General features: G+C 35.4%; 1 protein-coding gene across 1 annotated transcript in view; it reads left to right on the top strand.

Annotated features, from left to right (window-relative positions):
* The window catches only part of rxfp1 (relaxin family peptide receptor 1), a 134431-nt gene that overhangs the window by 97816 nt on the left and 11553 nt on the right, over positions 1-25062 (top strand). The window contains exons 6-17 of the mRNA XM_031895472.1: positions 1573-1644; positions 3284-3355; positions 6261-6332; positions 7746-7820; positions 9305-9376; positions 10704-10775; positions 12040-12111; positions 12665-12736; positions 15310-15381; positions 19067-19296; positions 21644-22054; positions 23778-23996. Of these exons, the coding sequence (XP_031751332.1) occupies positions 1573-1644; positions 3284-3355; positions 6261-6332; positions 7746-7820; positions 9305-9376; positions 10704-10775; positions 12040-12111; positions 12665-12736; positions 15310-15381; positions 19067-19296; positions 21644-22054; positions 23778-23996 (1511 nt within the window). The remainder of the gene's footprint in view (positions 1-1572; positions 1645-3283; positions 3356-6260; positions 6333-7745; positions 7821-9304; positions 9377-10703; positions 10776-12039; positions 12112-12664; positions 12737-15309; positions 15382-19066; positions 19297-21643; positions 22055-23777; positions 23997-25062) is intronic.

Below are 25062 nucleotides of genomic sequence, written 5' to 3'. Positions count from 1 at the left end.
TTGCAGAGTTAGTCACTGGGTATCTGCAGTTCCAGGTTAGAAAAAGTGGGTGGAGCCACCAATCAGATGTCACTCGTTGACTTTCAGTGGGGAAATTTAAATTGCTGCCATTCAGACACTATTAAAACCAGGGGCCCCAAACTTTGCACAGTGGTTTTTACTATATAACTGTGGCCCAAGGTTAGAAAAAGTGGGCGGAGCCAACAACAGATCATATTTCATTCAGTGACTTCACGTTGTTCAACCCAACACAAAGTTTGTTCTCAAACTTCCCTTTCTAGTTTCATATACTATCAAGCATGCTCTATTCATCCCATTACTTTAAGAAAACTTCAGGCCAATTACACTCTTGTTCTTCCACTTAAAATTCCTGAAATAGGTTGTCTCTAATAATTTCCAGAACTTTCTGGGGGATTATGGTCTTTCAGTCAGGTTTCTGCACAGTTCGCTCCACTAAAACAGCGTTAACTATGATCTTTAAACATTTTCTCATCTGCATTTTTGGGCACAAATACTCTAGCTAAGAGAACTAGAGTCTGACTACACTTCTTTCACATAACCTCTAAATGCTCTCTTTCTATCTCTCCAATTGTGCCTTCATTGTCACTATTGTTAACATTCCTCTTCACCTTCTGAGTTCTTTGTCAGTGTGTCCCAAAGATCTATCTTACAGCCTCTTTTCCCCTCTCTCTAAATAGCCTCTTTTAGTGACCTCAAATGCTTTGCTTCTCACATGCTTTGCTTCCTGTTAAAATGCAGGTGGAGGAAAGCATCCAATCTGTTCCATGTGCTTCTGGCCTTAGTATTTACTGTATGTTTGTCACCTGTGTTTTCCCCCTGCTGTTTTTTTTCTCTGTAGTCAGTAGGAATCTCCTTATAGCACTTGCAATGGAGTGAAACATGTACTGTAGTGTTGTCAGGTGATAATTGACTAAAAAAAAACACCTTGGGCTGGTACTTTGGAAAATTGTCACTGGAGAAAATCAAAGGACAAAAATATATACAGTAGCTTTTCTTTTTCAATAACGCATTTTAGTTAAATGTGTTGTGGTTTTAACTGATGTCATAATATTAAAGCCATGTTTAACTTGAGGCTTAAGGCATCTAACTATTTGCATTGTATTTCAAAAATGGAAGTTCTCTCAGCAGGAAGGCAAGCTTACATATACAGCATTATTGGATTCTTACTCTGTGCTTTTAGTGAACATTCATTGGTATACTCTCCAAAGCTGTTAGACTATAAATGTGCTTCTACTGTGCATCTCTATACAGCTCATGCCAATCACAGAGTGCCATTTCTAAAGGTGAAAAATGTTTTTTTTTAATTTTACTTTTACTTAGACTTTACACAGACTTGTCAGACATAAATGAAAAATAAAAAATATATAAATAAATAAAAAATATTTTTCTTTTATGCCTCGGGGTACATTGTAGTTATTTGTTTTCAAGTTATACCTAATTAAATAAAAGCAGACAGCTGACACCCTCAGTGGCACTTTGTTCTATTTTTTTTCTACTCCATGTTGTGTTTGGAAGGAAATGTACATCTTTGGACTTCACTTGTTCCTACAGGTATCTGCAGCACAATAACATAAGAACAGTATCTGTTCATGCCTTTAAAGGACTCTACAACTTGACAAAGCTGTAAGTATTCTCGAAGGGGTTTGTTTAAGTTATATAAAATATTATTATACTATAATAAGATATTGGTCTGTCTTATAAAGTGAAAGCAAATTTTCTAAGATAACACAAATTAATGTGCAACAATCTCTTTCTTTCTAATGTTTTTGCTACTGAACTGTGCATATGGCCAGCCTGGTCAAAAAAGTGAAACTCAAGGACACAATGACAGTAACACGCAGTACTAATTTTATATTACTGTACATTATGATAGCATGCAATTATAATTCATAACTTTTGTCATATAGTACTGGTGTGCCAATTTGCTTACAGCAGTAGACATAAGCAACTTATTCCACATCTGCTGTTGTAGATCTAGAGCCCCTGCCATCTAGAGCAGGGCTGTCCAACTAGAGGTTCAGGGGCCAGATGTGGCCCTCCAAACAATATTTATGACCCCCAGTTTGCTTTAGAGCCCTCAAACATGCTATAGGTCTACAACAGAAGATGTGCCTAAAAGTGGCTTATTGCTGACTTAGTGCCTGATAACAACAAGCAGATTCTTTCTGAGAAAGATATAACTAAACTTACACATAAATCATACCAGTGTTCTTAAAATGTCTGTTCAGGTGATTTACTGTATATCTGCCTTCTGCTGTTTGTGTAGTCTCTTTTAAATCCCCAAAAAAGTACACAAAAGAATAGAAGAGCATTAATATTCCTTGTCCAGTAACCCTAGAAACCAATCAACAGTTAATTTCACAGGTATTAATGGCAAGACAAATATGACCAGTGAGTGAGACTGGCCTGTCTCCTAAAACAGCTATTTAGATATTTGTTTTATAATTTTAGAAATAGTTGACACCTTACTGCAGTATGATTGCAGGCTTATGTGGCTACATCCGTTGCTGTGTAAACTGAGATACAGAGAACTAAAATGACTATACAGTGCTTCAGTGATGAACATGTAGGCTTTAGAGTGCATGTAGAGTACAAGTGTACCCTGTTGGTTCTAGAGCAGTGGTCCACAACCAAGGGCTCTGGATCAACATTTTGCTCACCAACCCCTCGGTGTTGCTCCTAGTGTCCTCAAAAAAAAGATGTTTATTTTTTTATTTCTGCTTAGAGACAAGTTTTGGTTGCATGAAAAATAGGTGTACTGACAAATAGTAATCTGTAGGCTGCCAGTCACATAGGGGCTACTAAATAACCAATAACCAGTTAATATTTGGTACCCCAGGTCCATTTTTTATACTTGTGTTGCTCCCCAACTCTTTTTTCATTTGAATGTGGCTCACAGGTAAAAAAGGTTGGGGGTCGCTGTTCTAGAACGAGAGTTGGGATGTGATTATCCCATCTCTCATCTAATTCAGATAAATTCACATTTTAAAAACATTTGAATGCTTACTTATTTATTAATATGAAAATCTAGAAAATCTCGAATTAAAAATATGGCTTGACAAAGCCTAGGACATCTCCCATTGACTTCTGCATTTGGATGCCAAAGTTTTACATTCGAGTTTTTGTTTTTTTGCACTTAATAAACATAAGCAATTTGAGTTTTATAACCATAATTTTAAGTGCTAAAAAACTTGGGAAAAAATTTCAATCTCGAATGTTGATAAATCACCCCCTTAATGTGTAATTTATGTTACTTTCACAGGTATCTGAGTCACAATGAAATAACCACTCTTAAGCCGGGAGTGTTTGAAGATCTGCACAGACTGGAATGGCTGTATGTATCGTTTACTTTATTGTAAATCAAAGACACAATCTTTGCATTTAGATTATATTTCTAACAGTAAAACTACAGTCTTCCCAATCTTTTTATGGGCTTTGTTTTTGAAAATATATGCACTTGCTGAGAATGAATTACTGGTAGCATATGGGCTAGGGAATGTACTTTAAACAAATCATTTTTTATTAGTGTTCCCAGTATAAAATTCTCACTTTCCGCATACAGCAATGTAAGCTCTCACCTATTTCCAGTAGTGTCGTATTTGGTGAAAGAAGATCAGTTATTTTTTCTTGGAATATCTCAGCATAACTGCACACACGTTATTATATTTTATCACCTTAACATTAATTCCAGTGAAAGATATTTGTATGAAAAACCCATCATGCATATAATCCACACAAAGCTTCAAATCTATTTGATACAAATGTTTTAACAACCCTAAGGATTACTGTGTGCTTCTGAAAAGCCTGGTATACTTCAGAACTGATTATATATATATAATACAAAGTTATGAAATATTAAAGGGGCTGTACATAAGTTTTTATGATATCAGATTCTGCACACTACAGGACTGATTTATAAATGTTTGAATTTGAATTTTTGTGTATTCAAATTTCTTTGCAGTTTTAGGGCTAAGTGCAAAAAAAATTTGAAAACTCAAATGTAAAACTTCAGTATCTAAAAGCTTGAGAGTTCATCTAAAAGCCAATGGGCAAAATATAAGCAATTTTTTGAAATTCTTTTTTTTAATTTTATTTTTTAAGAGTTTATAGAACCATTGCAAATTGGATACATTCAAGTTTAATTTGATCACATTTTTTTATATTCAAGTTTTTAATAAATTAGTAAACACTTGTTTGGTTAAAATTCACAAATTCAAATTGCGATAAATAAAGAATATTGGACCAGTTTGGTTCCTTCCTGAATCCTTCTCACTAGAAAAAGGACTTTGGGACTAAGTCCAATTTGGTTCCTTTTAGAATATCCTAGCAAAAAGGAAACTGGATGGGTTGGCTCCTTGCTATAGCTATACAATCAATGAAGGGGAACAAACTTTTAGTTATGATATGTTTTCAGTATCAAATATGGTCAAATATACTCTACATTTTTTAATTTAGTCCTTTATAAAATCTTTGGCAAAGGCTTTGTCCAAATTCCAGTTTGCAAATTCAGATTTAACTGCAATGGTCTTAAAAGTATTAGAAAGGAAATATATATATGATAACTAAAAAATCCCTCCAATTCTCTAGGTAATAATAAATCATAAATGGTGCTCACTTTGGACTAAAAATTATATTAATATTATCTTTAAAAAAGACCACTTTATTGGAACTCCGTGGCCCCTGTCTGTGTTTCAAATAAGGGGTGGGAGTGTCCTAACAGTCCCTGCCAGAAGCACAGCAGGAGGAGAATCAAGTCAACACACCTTGGGTGCCTTTCTCACCTGAATGGCTATACTGAAAGTCTATAGTAATAAGTTAAAAAATTAATTAACATTTATTTAAATGTAGTGACACAATTTAAAACTTATTTTCACTTTGCTTTGTACACATCACAGCCTTTTTGGCAGCAAGGAAGAAACTGGTGCAGCTGTACAGCATCCAAGCCATTGAGATCTAAAGAAATAAATATTCATTGATTTTCCAGAATATTTTGTGAAATAGGGGCCTCTAATTATTTCTGTGCTAGGGCCCTTTACAGTGTTGTTTCAGCCCTGCAGAACATGAAGCTTGTCTTGACTTCCTACTGAAGCATAACAGGACATTACCCAGCTAGATCATCTCTTTGCTAAAACATCAAATTATAATATTTTAAGTTGGAAAATTCATGAAATCGTTTACATAAATATGCATACAAATGTTATAATATGTTCATCACTAAATGGTTTCTACAAAATCAATCATTGTCTTTTGTAATACAAAATGTGCTGTACCCCTTATTTCATTGTTAATTTGCTTTATTTGATATTTAGGTTTACACAAATATTATGTAAGAGTGTCAGATCCACAGCAGTTTCTTCAATTTTAAAGACAGTTATAGAAATATCACACTTGATGGGTCACCTCATTACACTAAGCCCATTTGGACAATCACCAACCTTCATAGGTAAAGTCTGCTTAAATGGTTAGACCCGTAGTATGCAGTGACTGCTCCCTCCCTCCCTTCCAAAACACTCTAAAATATATTCCCTCATCAACTTTCTTGGAGCTTATATCTCCTGCGAAGTAGAAATTAAAGGCAGAACACAACTTTTCAACTGTTCCTTTGGTCACTCACTAATATGATACACTGGAAATCAGTAGAATAAGGATCAGAGACAATAATACAGTAGTAAAGTGAGGCAACACCAATAAAGAGTGTAACATTTGAGAATTTGTGTTACACTATCAGAGATCAGCTGTTTAACTAACACTGTGTAGTGCGCTGTTTAAGCAATGCTGCTATGACAGTTTTACATTTGTTAGAACCTAGTAAACAGTGCTTCTTCCAGAAGTTCAGGAGAGGTAGTCTCTATTGGTAACCTTTCCAATAGTAGCCAGGCTGGATTGGTGAAGAAACTATTCCATAGTCGTTTTCTCTAAGCCAAAGTTTCTGTTCCAAATCTTGGGTTGTTCATGAATGTGCCACAAGAGAAGGATGGCTTGGGCCATTAATAATATGCACAATTTACAATTCAGCTTTTGCATTTTGTTTACTACAGGTTGGCTAGGTGTGAGATTTATATTTATTTTTTGCTGTTTGTGGTGGTTTCAGCTGTTCTTATGACACTTTGAAGGGGACACTCTGCTATTGTGTTTACAAAAAGATAATTGAATTACATTTGATCATTTAAAGTGAAAAATATTATTAAACAAAACTGTACATTGTCAAAAAATTACTGGTTTTGATTTTTTATCAACAGGATAATTGAAAATAACAAAATTACCCGTATTTATCCCCAAACATTTCAAGGGCTGAACTCACTCATTCTTCTGTAAGTAAAATAATTAATAGTACATTATTTATATAACAATATATTTACATATATATATACTGTATATGCACACAGAGACTGCACCATAACCAGCATGTATTATAGATATCAAGTGCAATCATGTGTAATAGACAATACAACAGAAATTTCTAGAAAATGAATAAACCATTAAGCCATTAATCTTGGTTGTGTTTGTTAAAGTTAACCATTGTAAGACCTATAAGAGTACTTCTAGATTATATTAAAATTGTTTTAGTCCCTCTGTTTATTTTCGGCAAAATGATCAGTATTGGAGGCAGCTTCAGACAGGGGTGAGGGATCTTTCACATATTTGGATTTGGCACAACTACACAATGAGAAGTATCAGTCTATTAGAGATATGCTATTCCCTCTCGTTGTGTGGGGACAATGATACTAAACGTGAATGGATTTTGAGCAAGTCCTATCTGAAGTCTAAAGAAGAGCAGAAAGTATCGGCTTGCATGACTTTACCTTGGCAGTTACCACACTATAATCTCATTGCACATCTTTGAAAAAAATAAAAAGCTGTAACATATTGGAATAATATGGATTCTCAAATTCTGCATCTGGTTGATATACTAAATACCAAGACAGTTTGACTGCCAGTAAATAATAATATAATTTTATTGACCTCCCTTCATACTATTTGAGCAACAATTGCATTCCTTTTGGTATACATTTTAAAATAACCACACTTCTTGGTTGTGGAGTCAGACTTTTAGACTATATCTTACTTTGTGTATATGTGATTATACACAAGAACTTTCCATACATATATAAACAAAAATCCACCTGTAAAGTAAACCCATAAAGTATCTGAATAGCAAAAAATAATAAATAAATAACAATCCACCTTCAAGAGGGTCAGTAATAATCCATTGGGTTTTTTCTAGGCTAAACATAACTAGCTTTAAAATGCTTGAAAGTTTAACAATTGCAAAAGAAATCAAGCAGAGAAGATTGATGAGGTCAAAAGAGTAAAATGGCAGCAAACCTTGAAAGCATAAAGTAGTTATGTAACACTGACTCAGGGGACAGTTCTAGATACTAAAATGTCTGTATTGATTGCCATTCATTAGGCCACAGTATTCAAAGAATTTTATCGATCACATTGTAAGATAACATTTTCTTTAAATCACAAACCCTAGTATTGACTGCACTGCCCTTTTAATCTCTGTTAAAAAACCTAAGCTCACCAATAATAAATCACATGCTGTGGGATACTGTTCCGCTTTTTGTCTAATTCAAGCGTTTATGGAAGCAGTCTTGTAAAAATAAGCGAGTAAAGTGTTATATCAACATTACCCTGCTCCATTCTACACAAGTATCTTGTGCTTTATAAGCCAATTTCTAGAGATCAAGTTAATTGTGTTATTTTCTTTTGCTGTTTAGAGTTATGATGAACAATTTCCTTGAACGGCTGCCTGACAAATCTCTTTGCCAGCACATGCCTAAATTAAATTGGTTGTAAGTATGTATATATATATATTATATATTAACGGTTTTTTATTGAATGAAACACAAACTCTGCATGTTATATGTAGAAGTAGCTGACAAAACAATTTCCCTTCAATACATTCTAGCTTTATTATTTTAATTAGTGGCTTAAAAATAGCATGTTAGTGTTGGCTTATTCATTTTTTTTAATTTATGTTTTAATTCTGTCTAATTTAAATAAAAAACAAGATTTATTAGTAGGGCAAAGCTTAATTTATATCTTCTGAAATAAGCAAATTAAGCCTTATTTATGAACACAATGCATAGTGCAAAGGGCAATTCACTGTTACCCACATTGCAGTGTTTTCCCCAGAATCCCAGCATAACTGCAGTAACATGCTGATGGGTGCAATTTCCCCAGTATTTGTACTAAAATGCCCTCACTTCTGGCAAGAGGCAAATAATAACGACAGTAGCACCCAATTCACTAATGGAAGTCACATAACCCACTAATGGAACCCTGGAACTAATGTAATATCGAGATAAGAGGTAATTCCCGGGTTCCCTAGGGTCACTGTGTCGTGTTCATCAAGACAGGATGAGGGGGTGCTTCAGCACTTGCTAATATGGGCACAAGTACCTTTTATGAATTGTGCCAATGCATGCTCAGTTTTGCAGCCATTTTAACATTTTGCACTTGCAATTGTAAATGAGCCTTATTGTGTTTACAGAAATTGCCTTTGTAGAACATATGAACAAAACCATATAAGTGGGGCAGCTAAACTGGCTGCTACATTGCTTGCTTCAGCTATGAAAGCCTTGGTTTAATTGACCTTATATAGCAAAGACCTTAATGTATTAGTGGCTCAGGGGATAAAAATATCCTAAATTAACTTGCTGGTGACAGCATTGACTGTGAGCCTTTAACTCACATTAAGACCTTAAGCCCTTAGGGGCAGATTTATCAAAACGATTAGAGCTCACTACAGAAAAATCCACCCACTTTTTATTTATTCCTAAGGGGTTTTTAGAAGTACATTTATCAGTGAGTGAAAGTTAAGGGCAGATTTATTGACTTTCTGATTTTATTGGTTTTAGAGTTTTTTGAAACCACAAATAAACTCATTTCCACTAAAACCACAAATGTCTAGTCATTTATTAAGATCTAAACTAAAAAAAGCACAAATGAATTAAAATGCAGAACGAAAACAAAAAAAAAACAAGAAAATTACACATTTTTGTGGTTTTCACATTTTACCACAAATCTTTGTGCACAAACCCAAAAAACCTAGAAAAACACTTCTACATGACCTTGACAGCTTTTGGATGGTGAGGTTTAGTATTAGTGTTTTTTGTGGTTTTTACACTTAATAAATTACAAAATATTTATGATTTTTTGCTCAAAATATTTGAGTTTTCAAGCACAAAAAAACACAAATGCCCCCTAAGTGTCACAAGGTGATTGCCTTTTGCTAACTTAACTTCAATAAAGAAATAACTTGTCCTTTTTTTAGGGACTTTGAAGGAAATAATGTCCAGAGTTTAACAAACACAACTTTCATTTCCTGCGCTACCCTAACTGTTCTGTAAGTAGTTTTCTCTTATCTTTCTACAATAAGAATGTAAAGTATAGTGATTATTGCTACATGCCTCAGCTGTGTTGACAAAATGAGGAAAGAGAATGAACAAGGGCACATCATAGTGTGTAGTAGTCTGTAGTCTATTTTAGGACATCCTGTACAGTGTACAATTTAATCATAAATCAGCATGCAGCATGGGCCCATGCCCCTGCCTGTCTCCCCTCTGCCAGAACCTGTTTGAATATATATTAGTCTGCACCCTGCAATGACCCCCAACTTACCACTCCTACCTTTGCCATCCTCTGCTGTCCTGTATCAGTCATCTTCCATACTGATGGGCCCAGAAAGCCCACCTCCAATCTCCCCCTGCTAATCTCCATACTCTCTCTCGCCTAATGATCCATAGTCCCTCTAGTTGCACCGGAGACACATGCCTCTGCTGATTACCCCTTTTCAAGGGGTTCTGTCATGACACTGTTCACATAGCAAATAATTCACTCTACCATTTAAAATGTTATTCTTGAACCAACAAATGTATTTTTTTTTAGTTGTAATATTGGTGAGTAGGCGCCATCTCAGTGCATTGTGCCTGAGACTGAGCTTTCAGAAGGAGCCAGCGCTACACATTAGAACTGCTTTCAGATAACCTATTGTTTCTCCTACTCCCATGTAACTGGAGGAGTCCCAGGCAGGACTTGGATTTCTTACTATTAAGTGCTATTTTGATATCTACTGGGAGCTACTTTCTTGCTCCCTTCCCATTGTTTTGCTGATTAGCTGCTGGGGGGGGGGGGGAGGTGGGTGATATCACTGCAACTTGCAGCTCAGCAGTAAAGTGTGACTGAAGTTTGTCAGAGCACAGGTCACATGACTGTGGCACCCTGGAAATGAAGAATATGGCTAGCCCCATGTGAAATTTTGAAATTAAATATAAAACATTTTGTTTGCGTTTTTGATAAATTGATTTAAATGCAGGATTCTGCTGGAGAAGCTCTATTAACTAATGCATTTAAAAAAAAAACATGTTTTCCCATGACAGTGTTCCTACAAGCTGTCTCTGGTCCCCAGCTCACAATTCACAGGCAGCTCATGATCTGCCTTCTAGGTCCCCCAAATTTATATAGCGCTGCAGTAACTTTACAATTTACATTTAGTGCTGTATTATCCTATATATATTGTACAATATTATCTTCTTCATTTTCTTGTTATATTTTTAAAAACTGCCCTTTCATTTACCAGAAGTATTCTCCTACTAAGCAATAATCATAGCAATAGAAAAGTGTTCTGCTTCTTTGCCCATATATGACCTTTAATTTATTTTCCTTTTCTCCAGGGTTATGCGAAGGAACAGAATCAGCACAATAAGTGAGAACACATTTTCATCTCTCTACAGACTGGATGAGCTGTAAGTTTGTGTCAGCCACAACGAAATTGGTTTAATTCGATCACTGGTGAAATAAACAGCAAAATATTGTTTTTCAAATTCTGATGCATCAAAAAAAAAAACTATCCTGAAATGTTTTATTTGAGCAAAAGGTACACACAAATAGGTTCCTCGTAAAAGCTCTCTTGATTTCTTTTTCCAAGTATCACAGTTATTTTATTTTACAGATATGGGATCCATTATCCGGAAATCCGTTATCCCAAATGCTCCAAAAGCCCATCTCCCACAGACTCTATATTAATGGAACAGTAACACCAAAAAATAAAAGCTTTAAAGTAATAAAAATATAATATACTTTTGCTCTGCACTGGTAAAACTGGTGTGTTTGCTACAGTAACACTACTATAATTTATATAATAAGCTGCTGTGTAGCCACGGGGGCAGCCATTCAAGCTGGAAAAAAGGAGAAAAGGCACAGGTTACATAGCAGATAACAGATAAGTTCTGTAGAATACAATAGTGTTTTATCTGTTATCTGCTATGTGCCTGTGCCTTTTCTCCTTTGAATGGCTGTCTCCATGGCTACATAGCAGCTTATTTATATAAATTATAGTAGACTTTCTGAAGTAAACACACAACTTTTACCAGTGCAGGGCAGCAGCACATTATATTTTAGTTACTTTTATACACTTTCATTTTTTGGTGTTACTGTTCCTTTTATCCAATAATTTAAATTTTTAAAACATATTTCCTTTTTCTCTGTAATAATAAAACAGTACCTTGTACTTGATCCCAACTAAGATATAATGAATCCTTATTGAAGGGAAAACAAGCCTATTGTTTTTTTTAAATATCTATATGATTTTTAGTAAACAAAGTATGGAGATACTTATCCAGGCATTTATGATTCAAAGCCAGATTTTAGATCCAGTTCTAAAATATCACTGAATTAATGTTAAAGTTTTATGGAGAGTTAGAATATAGATATATAACCTGTAAAGACATGACAGAGTATTACCCACAGAGGGGTTTGTGAGAAAGATTATTATATTAAACATTTTGGTCATGTTACAAGCCCTTTCTTGGCACTCTAGAACCAATAGGACAAGAATCTGATGCCAAACTTATTCACTTCCATTGTGGAATGTGCCTAAGAGAGATTTATTGGTGAAGAATATTCATTGTTTTATAATATTTGTTTTTATTTAATTAAGGCATTAAGATAACATGGTTATTTTTACACTCTATGTACCATATATATACAGGACATTTTTCTTTCTTACAGGGACTTAGCTAATAATAGAATTGAAGCGTTCTCTCCATCTTTAATGAAGGGTGTAAAAGAATTATCACAGCTGTAAGTTTTAGAGGTTTGTCCTTTTTTAAACTGTTTAAGTTGGTTGTGATTTTTGTTTTCATGTGTGTATGTTTTCTTATCTGTAAATGGCCACTAGGACAAACAATCAGAGTTTGTAGACTCATGATATTAAGCCAAATACAATATGCTAGGGGTATGATTATAATCAAACTCAAAGTATGGGCTAAATGTGCTATAGCAGGGGTGGGCTGGTACCCAGTTTATTGTATGATTTTACTCAAAGTAAGGGTAAAAGGGCTGAGGTTTAGAGTAAACATACTCATTTTTCTATTTACCATGCTTTTTATATTAGCCCATCTGATGGGAGAATTCCACCTAAAACTATTGTTACATTAACAGATTCTCTAGCATGCCAGGGAGTGACGTCAACTTTCTGCTTTGTAAAATTAAACCGAAGGGAATATGGAGCTACAGCAGATACTTAGCATGCCTTTAGAATATATTTTTTAGTGTTTATTGTAATATTACTAAAGATCCATTTATTTTAAACCCCCATTCTAAAAATAATGTTGCTTTGTTATAATTTTAACAGAAATATTTCCCATAATCCGATCCAGAAGATTCAAGCAGACCAGTTTGATTATGTAATTAAACTGAAATCGCTGTAAGTACTTTACGCCAACATATTCCGCAGCGCTGTACAATAAGTGGGTTTCATACATTGGACATACAAAGTAACATATAAAGCAATCAATCACCGATACAAGAGGTGAAGAGAGCCCTGCACAAAAGAACTTACAATCTACAAGGAGAAAGGGTTGAGACACAAGCTGTGGGAGTGGGCAAGACCAGAGTTGTGAGAGGTGTGGCACAGGGTATTGCTTTTAGCAGCACACTGAGGTCATGTTAAACTAGATTAGGGTAAGCTTCTTTACATTACTACTTTACTAAATAAGGGGTTGACATGATTTAAACAGTTCAATAATGTAATGATGCCTAATGATTAGAAAGAGAGTGCTGATACACCAAGGGGTGCTTCTACTCCACTTGTAAAAAATTCACAAAATAAATGCTAATGTAATGAAATAGCTTGTGATAATATTTCAGGGCTGTAGTATGTGCCTAGTATGACTGGTGAGAGCAACCATTTAACTTGACCTTATATATTATAAATGCTTTTGGTCTTTTTTTTAGTAATAGATTGTAAGTTCTACGGGGCAGGGACCTCCATCCTCTTGTCTCTTTGACTCTTAACTTATTGCAGCTGTACCTTGTATTTATTTGTATTTGTTATTATACTTTGTATTTATCTATTATTATCTTAATAACCCCCTGTTTGTATTCATCTATTTTACTGTACATAAGTAGTGCTTTATAAATTAACTATAACTAATTTAAATATAATAATATAACTGTAAAGCAAACCTTATTATGAATGCCCTGATCCCAGTGTTACAGCAAATTGAATTATATTCTTCACCCTTGCCTTGTATTTAACATTCCAGCATTCCATTCCTTAGTAAATTATCACTTCAGCACATTTTTCTGTGGTGAAATATACTATTAGGAGTATGGTTTTGACAGACTCTAAACTTTCTCATACATTAGCCTACTTTACAGAATTTAAAGAGGTAGTTAATTTTTAGTATGTTATAGCATGACATATTCTTAGCATCTTTTCAACTGGTTTTCATTATTTATTTATTTATTTTTTATGTTTTTTTATTTATTTGCCTTCCTCTTCTACCTCTTACCAGGTTTCAAATGGGGTCACCACGCCCGCCAGCCAAAATACAATTGCTCTGTGAGGCTATAATTTTATTGTATTATTTATCTTTCTGTTCATACCCTCTGGTGTTAGAGCTTTTGCTGGGTTCTAACATTACAGAACAGAGTTTAACAGCTCAAAGCAGCATATTTTGTTGAACTAACACATTGATCAGAGCTAGAAATGTTTTTATAAATGTGTCAGTTTGTGAAAACATGTAATAATGTCATAATCGGGATTCCCCAGAAACAGCCCAGTTTCTGTTTGGGGAATAAAGATTAAAAAAAAAATTTCATTTGGCCAAATAAAAACCCTAAGGACCCACTACCCCCACCCTGTCCATGTGGCTTTTATGCTTTGTTGAGGGCAGGTGAATACATAATCAATAATGGGGGCAGTAACTGCAACCCCCATAACTAGAAAGACAAGTGTCAGAAGCCGAGGGAGATCATGCATTACCCACTACCCTCAGATTTCATGGCTAATACCATTAATTGTGGTTATCCCTTACTCCCACCCATTATAGCTGTTTTTCAAAGTTTTTCAAAGATTATCAATTCAAGCTTGCACTCATTCTGCTGAAAAAAATTGACAGAACATAAAGAAATAGTAACAAGCAATTCTGCAATGAATAAAGCACCACTTCCTTTCCACTCCTAAGTGCAGCTGAAGTGTTTGCAGCATGCTATAGCTTTACTTGTCCTTTATCTCATTCCCACTATGAATAGTTTTGTCTTCTAAAGAGAAAATTACATATTGCAGTTAGTATAGCATAATTCTGTGTAAACTGAAGCCACAGTTTTCAACTTGGTTGTAGCAGCGACAAAATTCACATAAGGTTGATAGTGTTATCCAGTTCCCGATCTCTCTTTCACACAATTTATAAGCAGGCTGTTAAGTTGCATTGGGAGAGGGAAGTGCTGTCAGTTTTATTGCTAGATTCAGCTGTATGTCTGTGCAGCCAAAAAAATAACAACAGTGAAGCTGCCAAACATATAAAATGGTAAAAAGAAGATATTAACCTCAAAAATGTTTGTGGTGGAAATGTATGAAACTTTGGTGCCTTGCAGAACCATTTGTCACAGTTAGTGCTGTAATATATCAAGCTTTTTTTAACATCTTCCATTCCAAAGCCGCTTAAATCGAGCATGCAAGATGGAAATGTCACTATATAATGTCACTATAATGTCTTAAAAATGAAGATAATCGCTCTAAACACAGTGCCCATTTGAATTTCCCTTTAAACCATTTTGCCTTAGATGTGTGAATAACAGTGAATTTATGCCTAGGAGGTTTCATATGGCTTCAACCACTTACTGCAAAGCTACAACTAATGCCTTTTGAAATCACACTTGGCATAAGTAATAGCTGAGCCATGGACTGTCAAACTACAACCAATCGATTCTGGAACCATAATGGGCACAAGAAGAACTACACTAACACTTAATATTTTCTTAATATTTACACAGAAGCCTGGAAGGAATTGAGATTCCAAACATTCAAAGAAGGATGTTTATGCCACTCAAAAATCTAACTCATATGTAAGTCATTTCTGACATGTTATTAAGTTAATTTTGTTTGCCTGATTTTAGTAAAGTATAGATTTCTTAAAGTTAAGGGCTGTATTTATCAGAGTGAAACAACTGTGTTTTCCTTCTCACCAGCTTTCTCAGTGTTTGGCGCCACTTTTGGAAATTTCTGTTTCTTTTATGAACAATCAAAACACTTTTACGAGACAAATTTGAGAAATAAAAAATTCAGCTGCCAAATTCAGCTAAAGGTTTGGAGATTAAAGACTTTTTCACCAGCAGACTCTTTACAAATTATTTTTGCCAAATTCAACATTTTCCAGATAGCAGAAACAAGCAAAATAGTACTTTTTGTGAAACAAGCAAAATTATTTTTATTTTACAGATTTGATTTAAATAACTGTAACTGTTAGCAAACTTTGCAAACACCAAACCGTCTCAAGTGGAAGGTCTGAGCATTATAGGGGTTGTGGAAATCATGCAATTAATAAGTACCATGTGTTTTTGGGGGATTTTTTTTTTCATTTAATAATGTTGTTTATTTACAATTCCTATCATATTCTTAAGTGCTGAACATGAGGGACCTAATAAAAGTGACTGTAAAAAGTTAATGTTCATACCATATTATTAATGCAGACACACAGGGTATGCAAAAAAGTGATTTAATATAACATGTATTTTCAAAAATGCATGATTACAAAGTCATTTAAAGGAGAAAAAAAAGTAAAAACTAAATAAGCTTTATCAGAAAGGTCTATGTAAATACAGCCATAAGCACTTACAGAAAAGCAGTCAAATCTGTGTGCCAAGTCAAAATAATAACAGGTGCCAGTTCTTTTTGTTCCTTCTCCAGCTGCGCTCATGCTTGCCCATCTTGGGCTGTCATGCACCTACATGCACATATTTTAAAAGGCTGATGCATTCATTTTGAATTCAACACATGTAATTTATCTGAATGAGACTATTTCTCTTGGGTGTGAGCCCTTAAATAGGGTGGAGGCCAGGGTGTTGTGTAACTTTATCTCTTGGCTTGAGACACAATAAGGGGCGCCAGTGGTTCTTAAACTCAAATAAAAACAGGTTTAATTAACTAAATCCACATAGGTGTATGAAATAGTAACAATACAGTATATGAGAAGGCTTTACACATAGCACAGGTGTGAGGCATATACTCATGAATACACGTGATACACAATATTAAGGCCCACAGGGTCAATCACAGTACAGTAGCTTTAGCACAAGAACAATAGGTTACCCCCCACCCCCCCCACTTAAGGAAATTTTCCTCCATTTGGAACTCTCGAACTTTCGAATTCTACACTTCTGTACAATTGGTCCCTACTTCAGGGCAATAGTAAATAGTAAAACACTCCTTGTTGGAGCTGAAGGTTGTTTGCTAGCTGGTCCTGTCTATCACACTTAGTATGACCTATTAATGCAGGGATCTCCAACCTTTTATTCAAATGGAGCACAACACAAGCATGAAAAAAGTTCCTGGAGGTGCCAATGAGAGCTATAATTGGCTATTTGGTAGCCCCTGTGTTGACTGGCAGCCTACAGAAAGCTCTGTTTGGCAATTACACTGGGTTTTTATTCAATTCAATTCTCCCAACCAGAAATTCAAAAATAAGCATCTGCTTTGAGGCCACTGGGAGCAACATTCAAAGGGTTGACGAGCAACATGTTGCTTACAAGCCACTGGTTGGGAATCACTGTATTAAAAAATATTGCCTGACACTAACTAGGCCCTAGGTTCCCCTGTTGTCCCTGTCTGCTCATGTGGGCTTCTACACAAAATGGACAGAGAGCTCATAGCTGCTCTGCCTTATACATACAGTGGTGTGAAAAACTATTTGCCCCCTTCCTGATTTCTTATTCTTTTGCATGTTTGTCACACAAAATGTGTCAAACACATTTAACTATTAGTCAAAGATAACACAAGTAAACACAAAATGCAGTTTTTAAATAAGGGTTTTTATTATTTAGGGAGAAAAAAAATCCAAACCTACATGGCCCTGTGTGAAAAAGTAATTGCCCCCTGAACCTAATAACTGGTTGGGCCACCCTTAGCAGCAATAACTGCAATCAAGCGTTTGCGATAACTTGCAATGAGTCTTTTACAGCGCTCTGGAGGAATTTTGGCCCACTCATCTTTGCAGAATTGTTGTAATTCAGCTTTATTTGAGGGTTTTCTAGCATGAACCGCCTTTTTAAGGTCATGCCACAACATCTCAATAGGATTCAGGTCAGGACTAGGCCACTCCAAAGTCTTCATTTTGTTTTTCTTCAGCCATTCAGAGGTGGATTTGCTGGTGTGTTTTGGGTTATTGTCCTGCTGCAGCACCCAAGATCGCTTCAGCTTGAGTTGACGAACAGATGGCCGGACATTCTCCTTCAGGATTTTTTGGTAGACAGTAGAATTCATGGTTCCATCTATCACAGCAAGCCTTCCAGGTCCTGAAGCAACAAAACAACCCCAGACCATCACACTACCGCCACCATATTTTACTGTTGGTATGATGTTCTTTTTCTGAAATGCTGTGTTACTTTTACGCCAGATGTAACGGGACACGCACCTTCCAAAAAGTTCAACTTTTGTCTCGTCGGTCCACAAGATATTTTCCCAAAAGTCTTGGCAATCATTGAGATGTTTTTTAGCAAAATTGAGACGAGCCATAATGTTCTTTTTGCTTAAAAGTGGTTTGCGCCTTGGAAATCTGCCATGCAGGCCGTTTTTGCCCAGTCTCTTTCTTATGGTGGAGTCGTGAACACTGACCTTAATTGAGGCAAGTGAGGCCTGCAGTTCTTTAGATGTTGTCCTGGGGTCTTTTGTGGCCTCTCGGATGAGTTGTCTCTGCGCTCTTGGGGTAATTTTGGTCGGCCGGCCACTCCTGGGAAGGTTCACCACTGTTCCATGTTTTTGCCATTTGTGGATAATGGCTCTCACTGTGGTTCGCTGGAGTCCCAAAGCTTTAGAAATGGCTTTATAACCTGATAGATCTCAATTACTTTTGTTCTTATTTGTTCCTGAATTTCTTTGGATCTTGGCATGATGTCTAGCTTTTGAGGTGCTTTTGGTCTACTTCTCTGTGTCAGGTAGCTCCTATTTAAGTGATTTCTTGATTGAAACAGGTGTGGCAGTAATCAGGCCTGGGGGTGACTACAGAAATTGATATTGAAATTGAAAATTGAAATTGATAAAGTTATTTTTAACAAGGGGGGCAATCACTTTTTCACACAGGGCCATGTAGATTTGGAGTTTTTTTTCTCCCTTAATAACATAAACCTTCATTTAAAAACTGCATTTTGTGTTCAATTATGTTATCTTTGACTAATAGTTAACGGTTTTTGATGATCAGAAACATTTAAGTGTGACAAACATGCAAAAGAATAAGAAATCAGGAAGGGGGCAAATAGTTTTTCACACCACTGTATATTATTACACATTACACATTATTACACTAAAGAACTACAGTGCTCATACTTTGACCCAGGAAAGAGACCTACTTACCTTCTAGAATAAGGACCCCCTTAGGCATCTAAGTCACTAGGGACTGCCAGGGGAAAATGGGTAGTTATTTTACCAGTCCCCTACACATGATAACACATCTAATGTTTCTTTAAAAAAAAATAACTAATGAATTAACAATATCTTTAAGTGACATTTTCATTAAAACTCAGTTCTTGTTCTTGGCAGATATTTTAAGAAGTTCCAGTACTGCGGCTTTGCTCCACATGTGAGAAACTGCAAGCCAAACACAGATGGGATCTCATCTTTGGAAAATCTGCTAGCAAGTATAGTTCAGCGTGTCTTTGTGTGGGTTGTGTCTGTAATAACCTGCTTTGGAAATATCTTTGTCATCTGCACAAGACCTTACATTAGATCTGAGAATAAGCTCCATGCAATGTCCATCATGTCTCTCTGTTGTAAGTATTCATATACTGCACTTAGACAGTGCGATGTTAAAGTTTGCAATTGCTCAGAGTAAAATGATTATAACAAAAGAACACCGCTCGGTAACTTTAATCTTCAAGCAATATTTATTTGTGTAATTTGACTTCCTTGATTGTAATCTCACTTCCTACAATATTAATATATAAGTGGGGTCCTTAAATGACTTGAATAGCTCACTGTCTGACAATGCAGTGCCTTGGAATAATAGACTAAAATTACCAAAATTACCATTAACAAATAAGATGTATGTGATACTATAGCAATTAGTAGTATAACTGACATTCTCCTTAAAAAACATCTTGATTTTGTTATATATATATTCTAAAAAAATCTGGTACACTTAGGGGCAGATTTATCGAATAGAGTTTACCACAGAAAAACATTCTAATCATTCCTATGGGATTTTTAGAAGCGTATTTATACACTTTTAAAAATCTCCCATAGGAATAAAGAGAAAGTCTGTGAATTTTTTGTGGTGAGCTTTAATCTCACATTTTGATAAATATTCCCCCTAATCACTGTGCTCCCATGAATTGTTTTCAAACCTGTTACCTGTTTATCTTTGAACATTATGGTGAATATTTATCAAAATGATACATTTTTGAGTTGTTTTAATTCGAAAAAATTCTAAAACTCACCAAACTTGAATGTGGGCTAATTTATTAAAAACTTGAACCTTGAAAAGCCAATCATTAAAAAGCTAATCCCTTTCTACTCAACATTTTCAATGTGTCTACCAACTTTCAAAAAATTTAAAAAAAACTTGAAAAATGCTAAAACAAAATTGCTTGATTTTTGCCTAGAACAACTTCCATTGACTTCTACATGAACTTGCCAGCAAAATGTTTTTGTGCTTCGGAAACTCTAATTTGAGTTTGTAAGTTTTAGCGCAAAAAACTTGAATCGTAGTAAATTCTACGAATCTATAGTAATAAGTCAAATCAACTGGACTCAATGTATTTTGTTTTCTCTTGACGAAGTTTTGCTGGTCAACTGACAATGCTGTTTTGACACCTTTCCCTGGACAGTTTATTAACACCATATAGCTCAAATCATGCTAATACAATCAACACCTTACCTCCATGAAGGCCCTGAGCCCATGCTGGTTATGCCAAACAGATTTCAGGGTATTTAACTCCAAAAAGATCTTTGTATAAGTCATTCTGAATTGAGAAAGCCAGACAGATAACTACTGAAACATCTTCAAGAAAAAAAAATACAGCAATTCCAATTGATTTGACTTATTACTGTAGATATACCATAACCTGGATGAATGAGAAACATTGGTTAATTTTCCCCCTATTTGTTACAGTACTTAACATTCTAAAATGTTTTATAAAATTCAAATGTTATCCTTTCCTAATAAAAAAAAACGTCTATAGAACTTTTTATAGAGTGGGAGATGCTTCAGGTTGAGCTTGGCTCAGTCATGTAAGGCAAATGGATGGAGTAACTTCAAAATGTAAAGGTATATACAGAGAGTAGCTTGCTCATGAAAGACACTAGGGGGCATATTTATTATGCTGTGTAAAAAATGGTGAGAAAACTCACCACACTTCGCCAGGCTTTGCTGTGTAAAAACGGCATAAAATCGGCTGTATTTTTTACGCGTTTTTTCTTGCACCGGAACTTATGGAAAATAACGGCGTAATATCCGGCGTTCAGACGGTGATCTTTTCCATTTGTTTTACACAGCTTTTTACTCGTTTTTTTTCAACTAATTAGTTTTACACAGCATAATAAATGTGCTCCTAGGTCTACTGCTGAGACTCTTATATCACAGCAATAATAGATCAGAATTTTTTAGAAAACTTATAAGCAACCTTCCCACCAATAAGAGACAAATCCCTCTTTATTTTTATCCACAAAGCTGGGAACATATGAAGATAGAGGCAACATACATTTCCCATCCATTCTCTTAACTTCCATTAGACTAATGATTAAGACTTTCCAAGTGGAAAGATGTCCTGTTCATTGCTACATAGCAACAAGACAGTTACCTTACCTATTTTGTTATTTTATGTCAGTTTATTGTACCTTTCCAAAGGTATGAATCGCTTACTGCCTATACATATATTTTTAAAATTATTTCTTGATCTCTTAGAAGTTATAATTTATTTAAATGTAAAACATAGTTTTACTATTCAATAAAGGCAAAGCAAGCATAGATATAAGGTGAACTGAACATACTAAAAAACATTTTTAACCAATAAGCAAGCTATCAATAACAGTATTGCAGGAACCTCAGACACCAGAACACTTTGGCCTTTAGGTAAGAGATATGGTGCTATATTTTATTAATTATCCTGTTTATTTCAGGTGCTGACTGTTTGATGGGAGTATACTTATTTGTTATTGGTTACTTTGACCTGAAATACCGAGGTGAATACAATGAGAATGCCCAAGCGTGGATGGACAGCACACAGTGTCGGCTGGTTGGATCATTAGCTATACTGTCCACTGAAGTATCAGTTTTGCTTCTTACATATTTAACTTTGGAAAAATATATTTGCATAGTGTACCCTTTCAGATGTCTGAAGCCTGGAAAATGCCGGACAATCACAACTTTGATACTTATTTGGATTATTGGCTTTGTAATAGCATTTATACCCCTAAGTAATCAAACATTTTTTCACAATTACTATGGTACTAATGGAGTCTGCTTCCCATTGCATTCGGAGCAACCAGAAAGCACGGCAGCACAGATATATTCGGTCATTATTTTTTTAGGTAAGTATTAAAGGAATGAGTTAATCTTGCAATCTTAACATTCCCTGAATGAAAATAATTGCATATGCAATTGATATAAACTTCTTAGTTAAGTAGGAGACATAATCTAATTTATAAATAACAAATTATCAAAGTGTTAAAGAAGAAGTTACTTGTGAATGAAGAAGCGCCTAGTAGTCTATAAAAAAAAACTGCAATTAAAAAAAAATAAGGTGGTGATATATTGATGATCAGTTTACTTATGCCTGTAATTCTTGGGGACTCTTCTAGCTTTTCTTTCTTCTCTTTCTATCTCCTTTACTCTCTGTCCGTCAGTCTTTAAAAAAAATTGTTTATTATGTATTTATTTATTATTTTATTTATATAAAAAAGTATTTACAAAAGTATTTTTAAAAAATTGTAACAAATTATTAGTAATAAATTAAAAATAAAATAACCTTGCACTCCACAGTGTAAAAGGGAGTGTGTAAGGTTTACCGGGATCAAAGAGGGCTCACAAGCAGCTTACACTAGTACCGAGAGTAGCTTTTGGTGAGACAGGACAATTGTGCAGTAATCAGAGGCTGGAGAGTCCAAGTAAGGTACCGAGGGTCAGGCAGACCGTAGTCAAACAATTACAGGCCAGGGCAGGCAGCTCAGGATCAAAACGTGTTCAGGCAAGGTTGGGGTAGGCAGAATACAACCAGAATTTGGAGAAAGCCAAGACAATACAAGGTAACAGGAACAACAGTGCTGTGTAACTCAGTTGTAAGCCAAGACAACCTAGGGGCTTTTATACACGCTCAGTGACCATATAAAGGCCTGGTGTCATCACTGACGCACGTACCACACACAACCTAGCACATATGCTGGGATTGACTCGCGTGTAATCACGGAAACATCAACCAAGGCATCCCCACATAGGAGTGTGAGAGCCTAGGCACACATGCACCTGGACGAACAACACATTCAGTAATCTTACAGAATGTGGTTGTTAATTTGAATGAGACCAAGTTTATAGTAGCTTAGTTGGCCTTTCTGGACAGAGTAAATTGCACACTATAAACAGACAGTCATAGACTAAAATTCTCCTTTCTGCAACTGGCTGGATAGTTTCAACTAAGTTGAGTGAAAGCCTGCAAGACTGACAAGACGTAAACAAGTATCTATCAGTCTGCCTACGTAAATCAAAATAGCTTACCAACCAATCCCTTTGCATCTAAAACAACACATATGCAGCACTGTTTTTGCTTTCATCTCAACAATAATCACCTACTGTTTCTTTGCACCCTCACTGATATCCATGTTATTGCAGTGACACTGAACCATTGATTGGTATATAAAAGATTAAGGCAATAAAATAAAAATAGCACAAGTATAATAATAACATTTTAGAGGCTTTCCAAACCCATGATTAAAGGAGCTGGAAAGCCAAGACAGCTTGTCAGCCAGGCATTAACACTAAAAGCAGAAGTATTAACATACAGAAACTGTGGGATATGACTTGACCTGTATGTAATTTGTTTGAATTGATCTTTATATTGGGTTAGATTGCCTTGGAATTGTTTATATTAAGAGAAGTGTGGTAGAAACCTCAACCACTCTTTGTTTAATCATCACATAAGTCTGATAGTCCAGTCGATATGGAATCCAAGACCACAAATCAATGAAAATTGTAACAGTTGGGATCATGTCTCTTTTTTTTTTTACTGCAAAACTAAAATTGTACTTTTTATCTCAACAGGAGTAAATCTGGCTGCTTTCATCATCATTGTATTTTCCTATAGCAGCATGTTTTATAGCATTCACCGGACAGCCATCATGGCAACAGAAATACACAATCATATCAAAAAGGAAATGACTTTAGCAAAGAGATTCTTCTTCATTGTCTTTACAGATGCACTGTGCTGGATACCTATTTTCATACTCAAACTCCTATCTCTGCTTCAGGTTGAAATCCCAGGTAAAACTGCTAAACGTCTTACTGTTGTGTAGTCTGTCACAAGCTCTATTGACAACCTGACAAATTGTGGCCGCCTGTAAACACTGTACATGTAGTCTATCCAGGTGGTACTTATGTTGACCCACTTTGATAGATAAAGTATTGTTCATTGGGCACTGGTAACTTGTGTATTTATATAGATAATATCCCAGATGTCAGAGACAAGTCATGGATCTCACAGGTGAACCATAGAATGGCAGCTTCATTACAGGTGTAATATGCAAGGATTGTTTTGCATGGCGTTGTCATTTTAGGAGAATTTTGCATTAAAAAGTGTGGGAAAATGCAGGTTATCTACAGATGGAGTGTAAATCTTCATGAATCTCTTGGAGCTATCTTTAATTCCTTTTACACAAGTCACAATGCTTTCCGTTGCCCTTATTTCAGCTCAACAGCTGTTGCATGTTAGTGTGCAGATGTTTGTAGTAGTTTGCCTTAATGAAAGTAAACAGGTTTTGAAATTGTTATTTGAAGTCTTTGCCAAGCTGTCAGTATATATCTTATAAGACTATCTGGAAAATTCAAATATCTTGCTATAATTCATCACTGTGTTATATAATGTGATGTGGTGATATCTGTAAATTGTCGTATATTCATGGGGGTATTTTTCAATACTATGTAGTTACAGTTCCTTGATGAGGCTAATTAATAACAGTCATGGGGAGGGATGCTTTAATGGTAACTGTTTCTTTTCATTTAAATGTGGTGAGTATTTTCTTTAAACAACAAAGCATTTAGGGATTTAAGAATAGATAGTGCACATGGCTGTAATGATTTATTTTGCCATTACATTTATTAGCAATACTGCTTTATATCAGTCAGTTATCTTTGACCCACACCAAATACTAATTTCCCATGTTACAAGTTCACAAAGAATTCCTGACCATTATATATAAAACAAACCTGAGGTTTTATTCAATTTGTTATAAACATCAATGTAGGGGGTCCTGCCTTGGTGTAAGGAGATCCCTTCTCCTCAGCCAGTGATGTAGGGTGAGCGCAGCTAGTGTAAGCGGCTTGTTGGTGA

This window comes from Xenopus tropicalis, chromosome 1 (assembly GCF_000004195.4).
Source record: "Xenopus tropicalis strain Nigerian chromosome 1, UCB_Xtro_10.0, whole genome shotgun sequence".
NCBI classification, from domain to species: domain Eukaryota; kingdom Metazoa; phylum Chordata; class Amphibia; order Anura; family Pipidae; genus Xenopus; species Xenopus tropicalis.
Note: the sequence above shows the minus strand (reverse complement) of the source record. Positions and strands in the feature narration are given on the sequence as shown.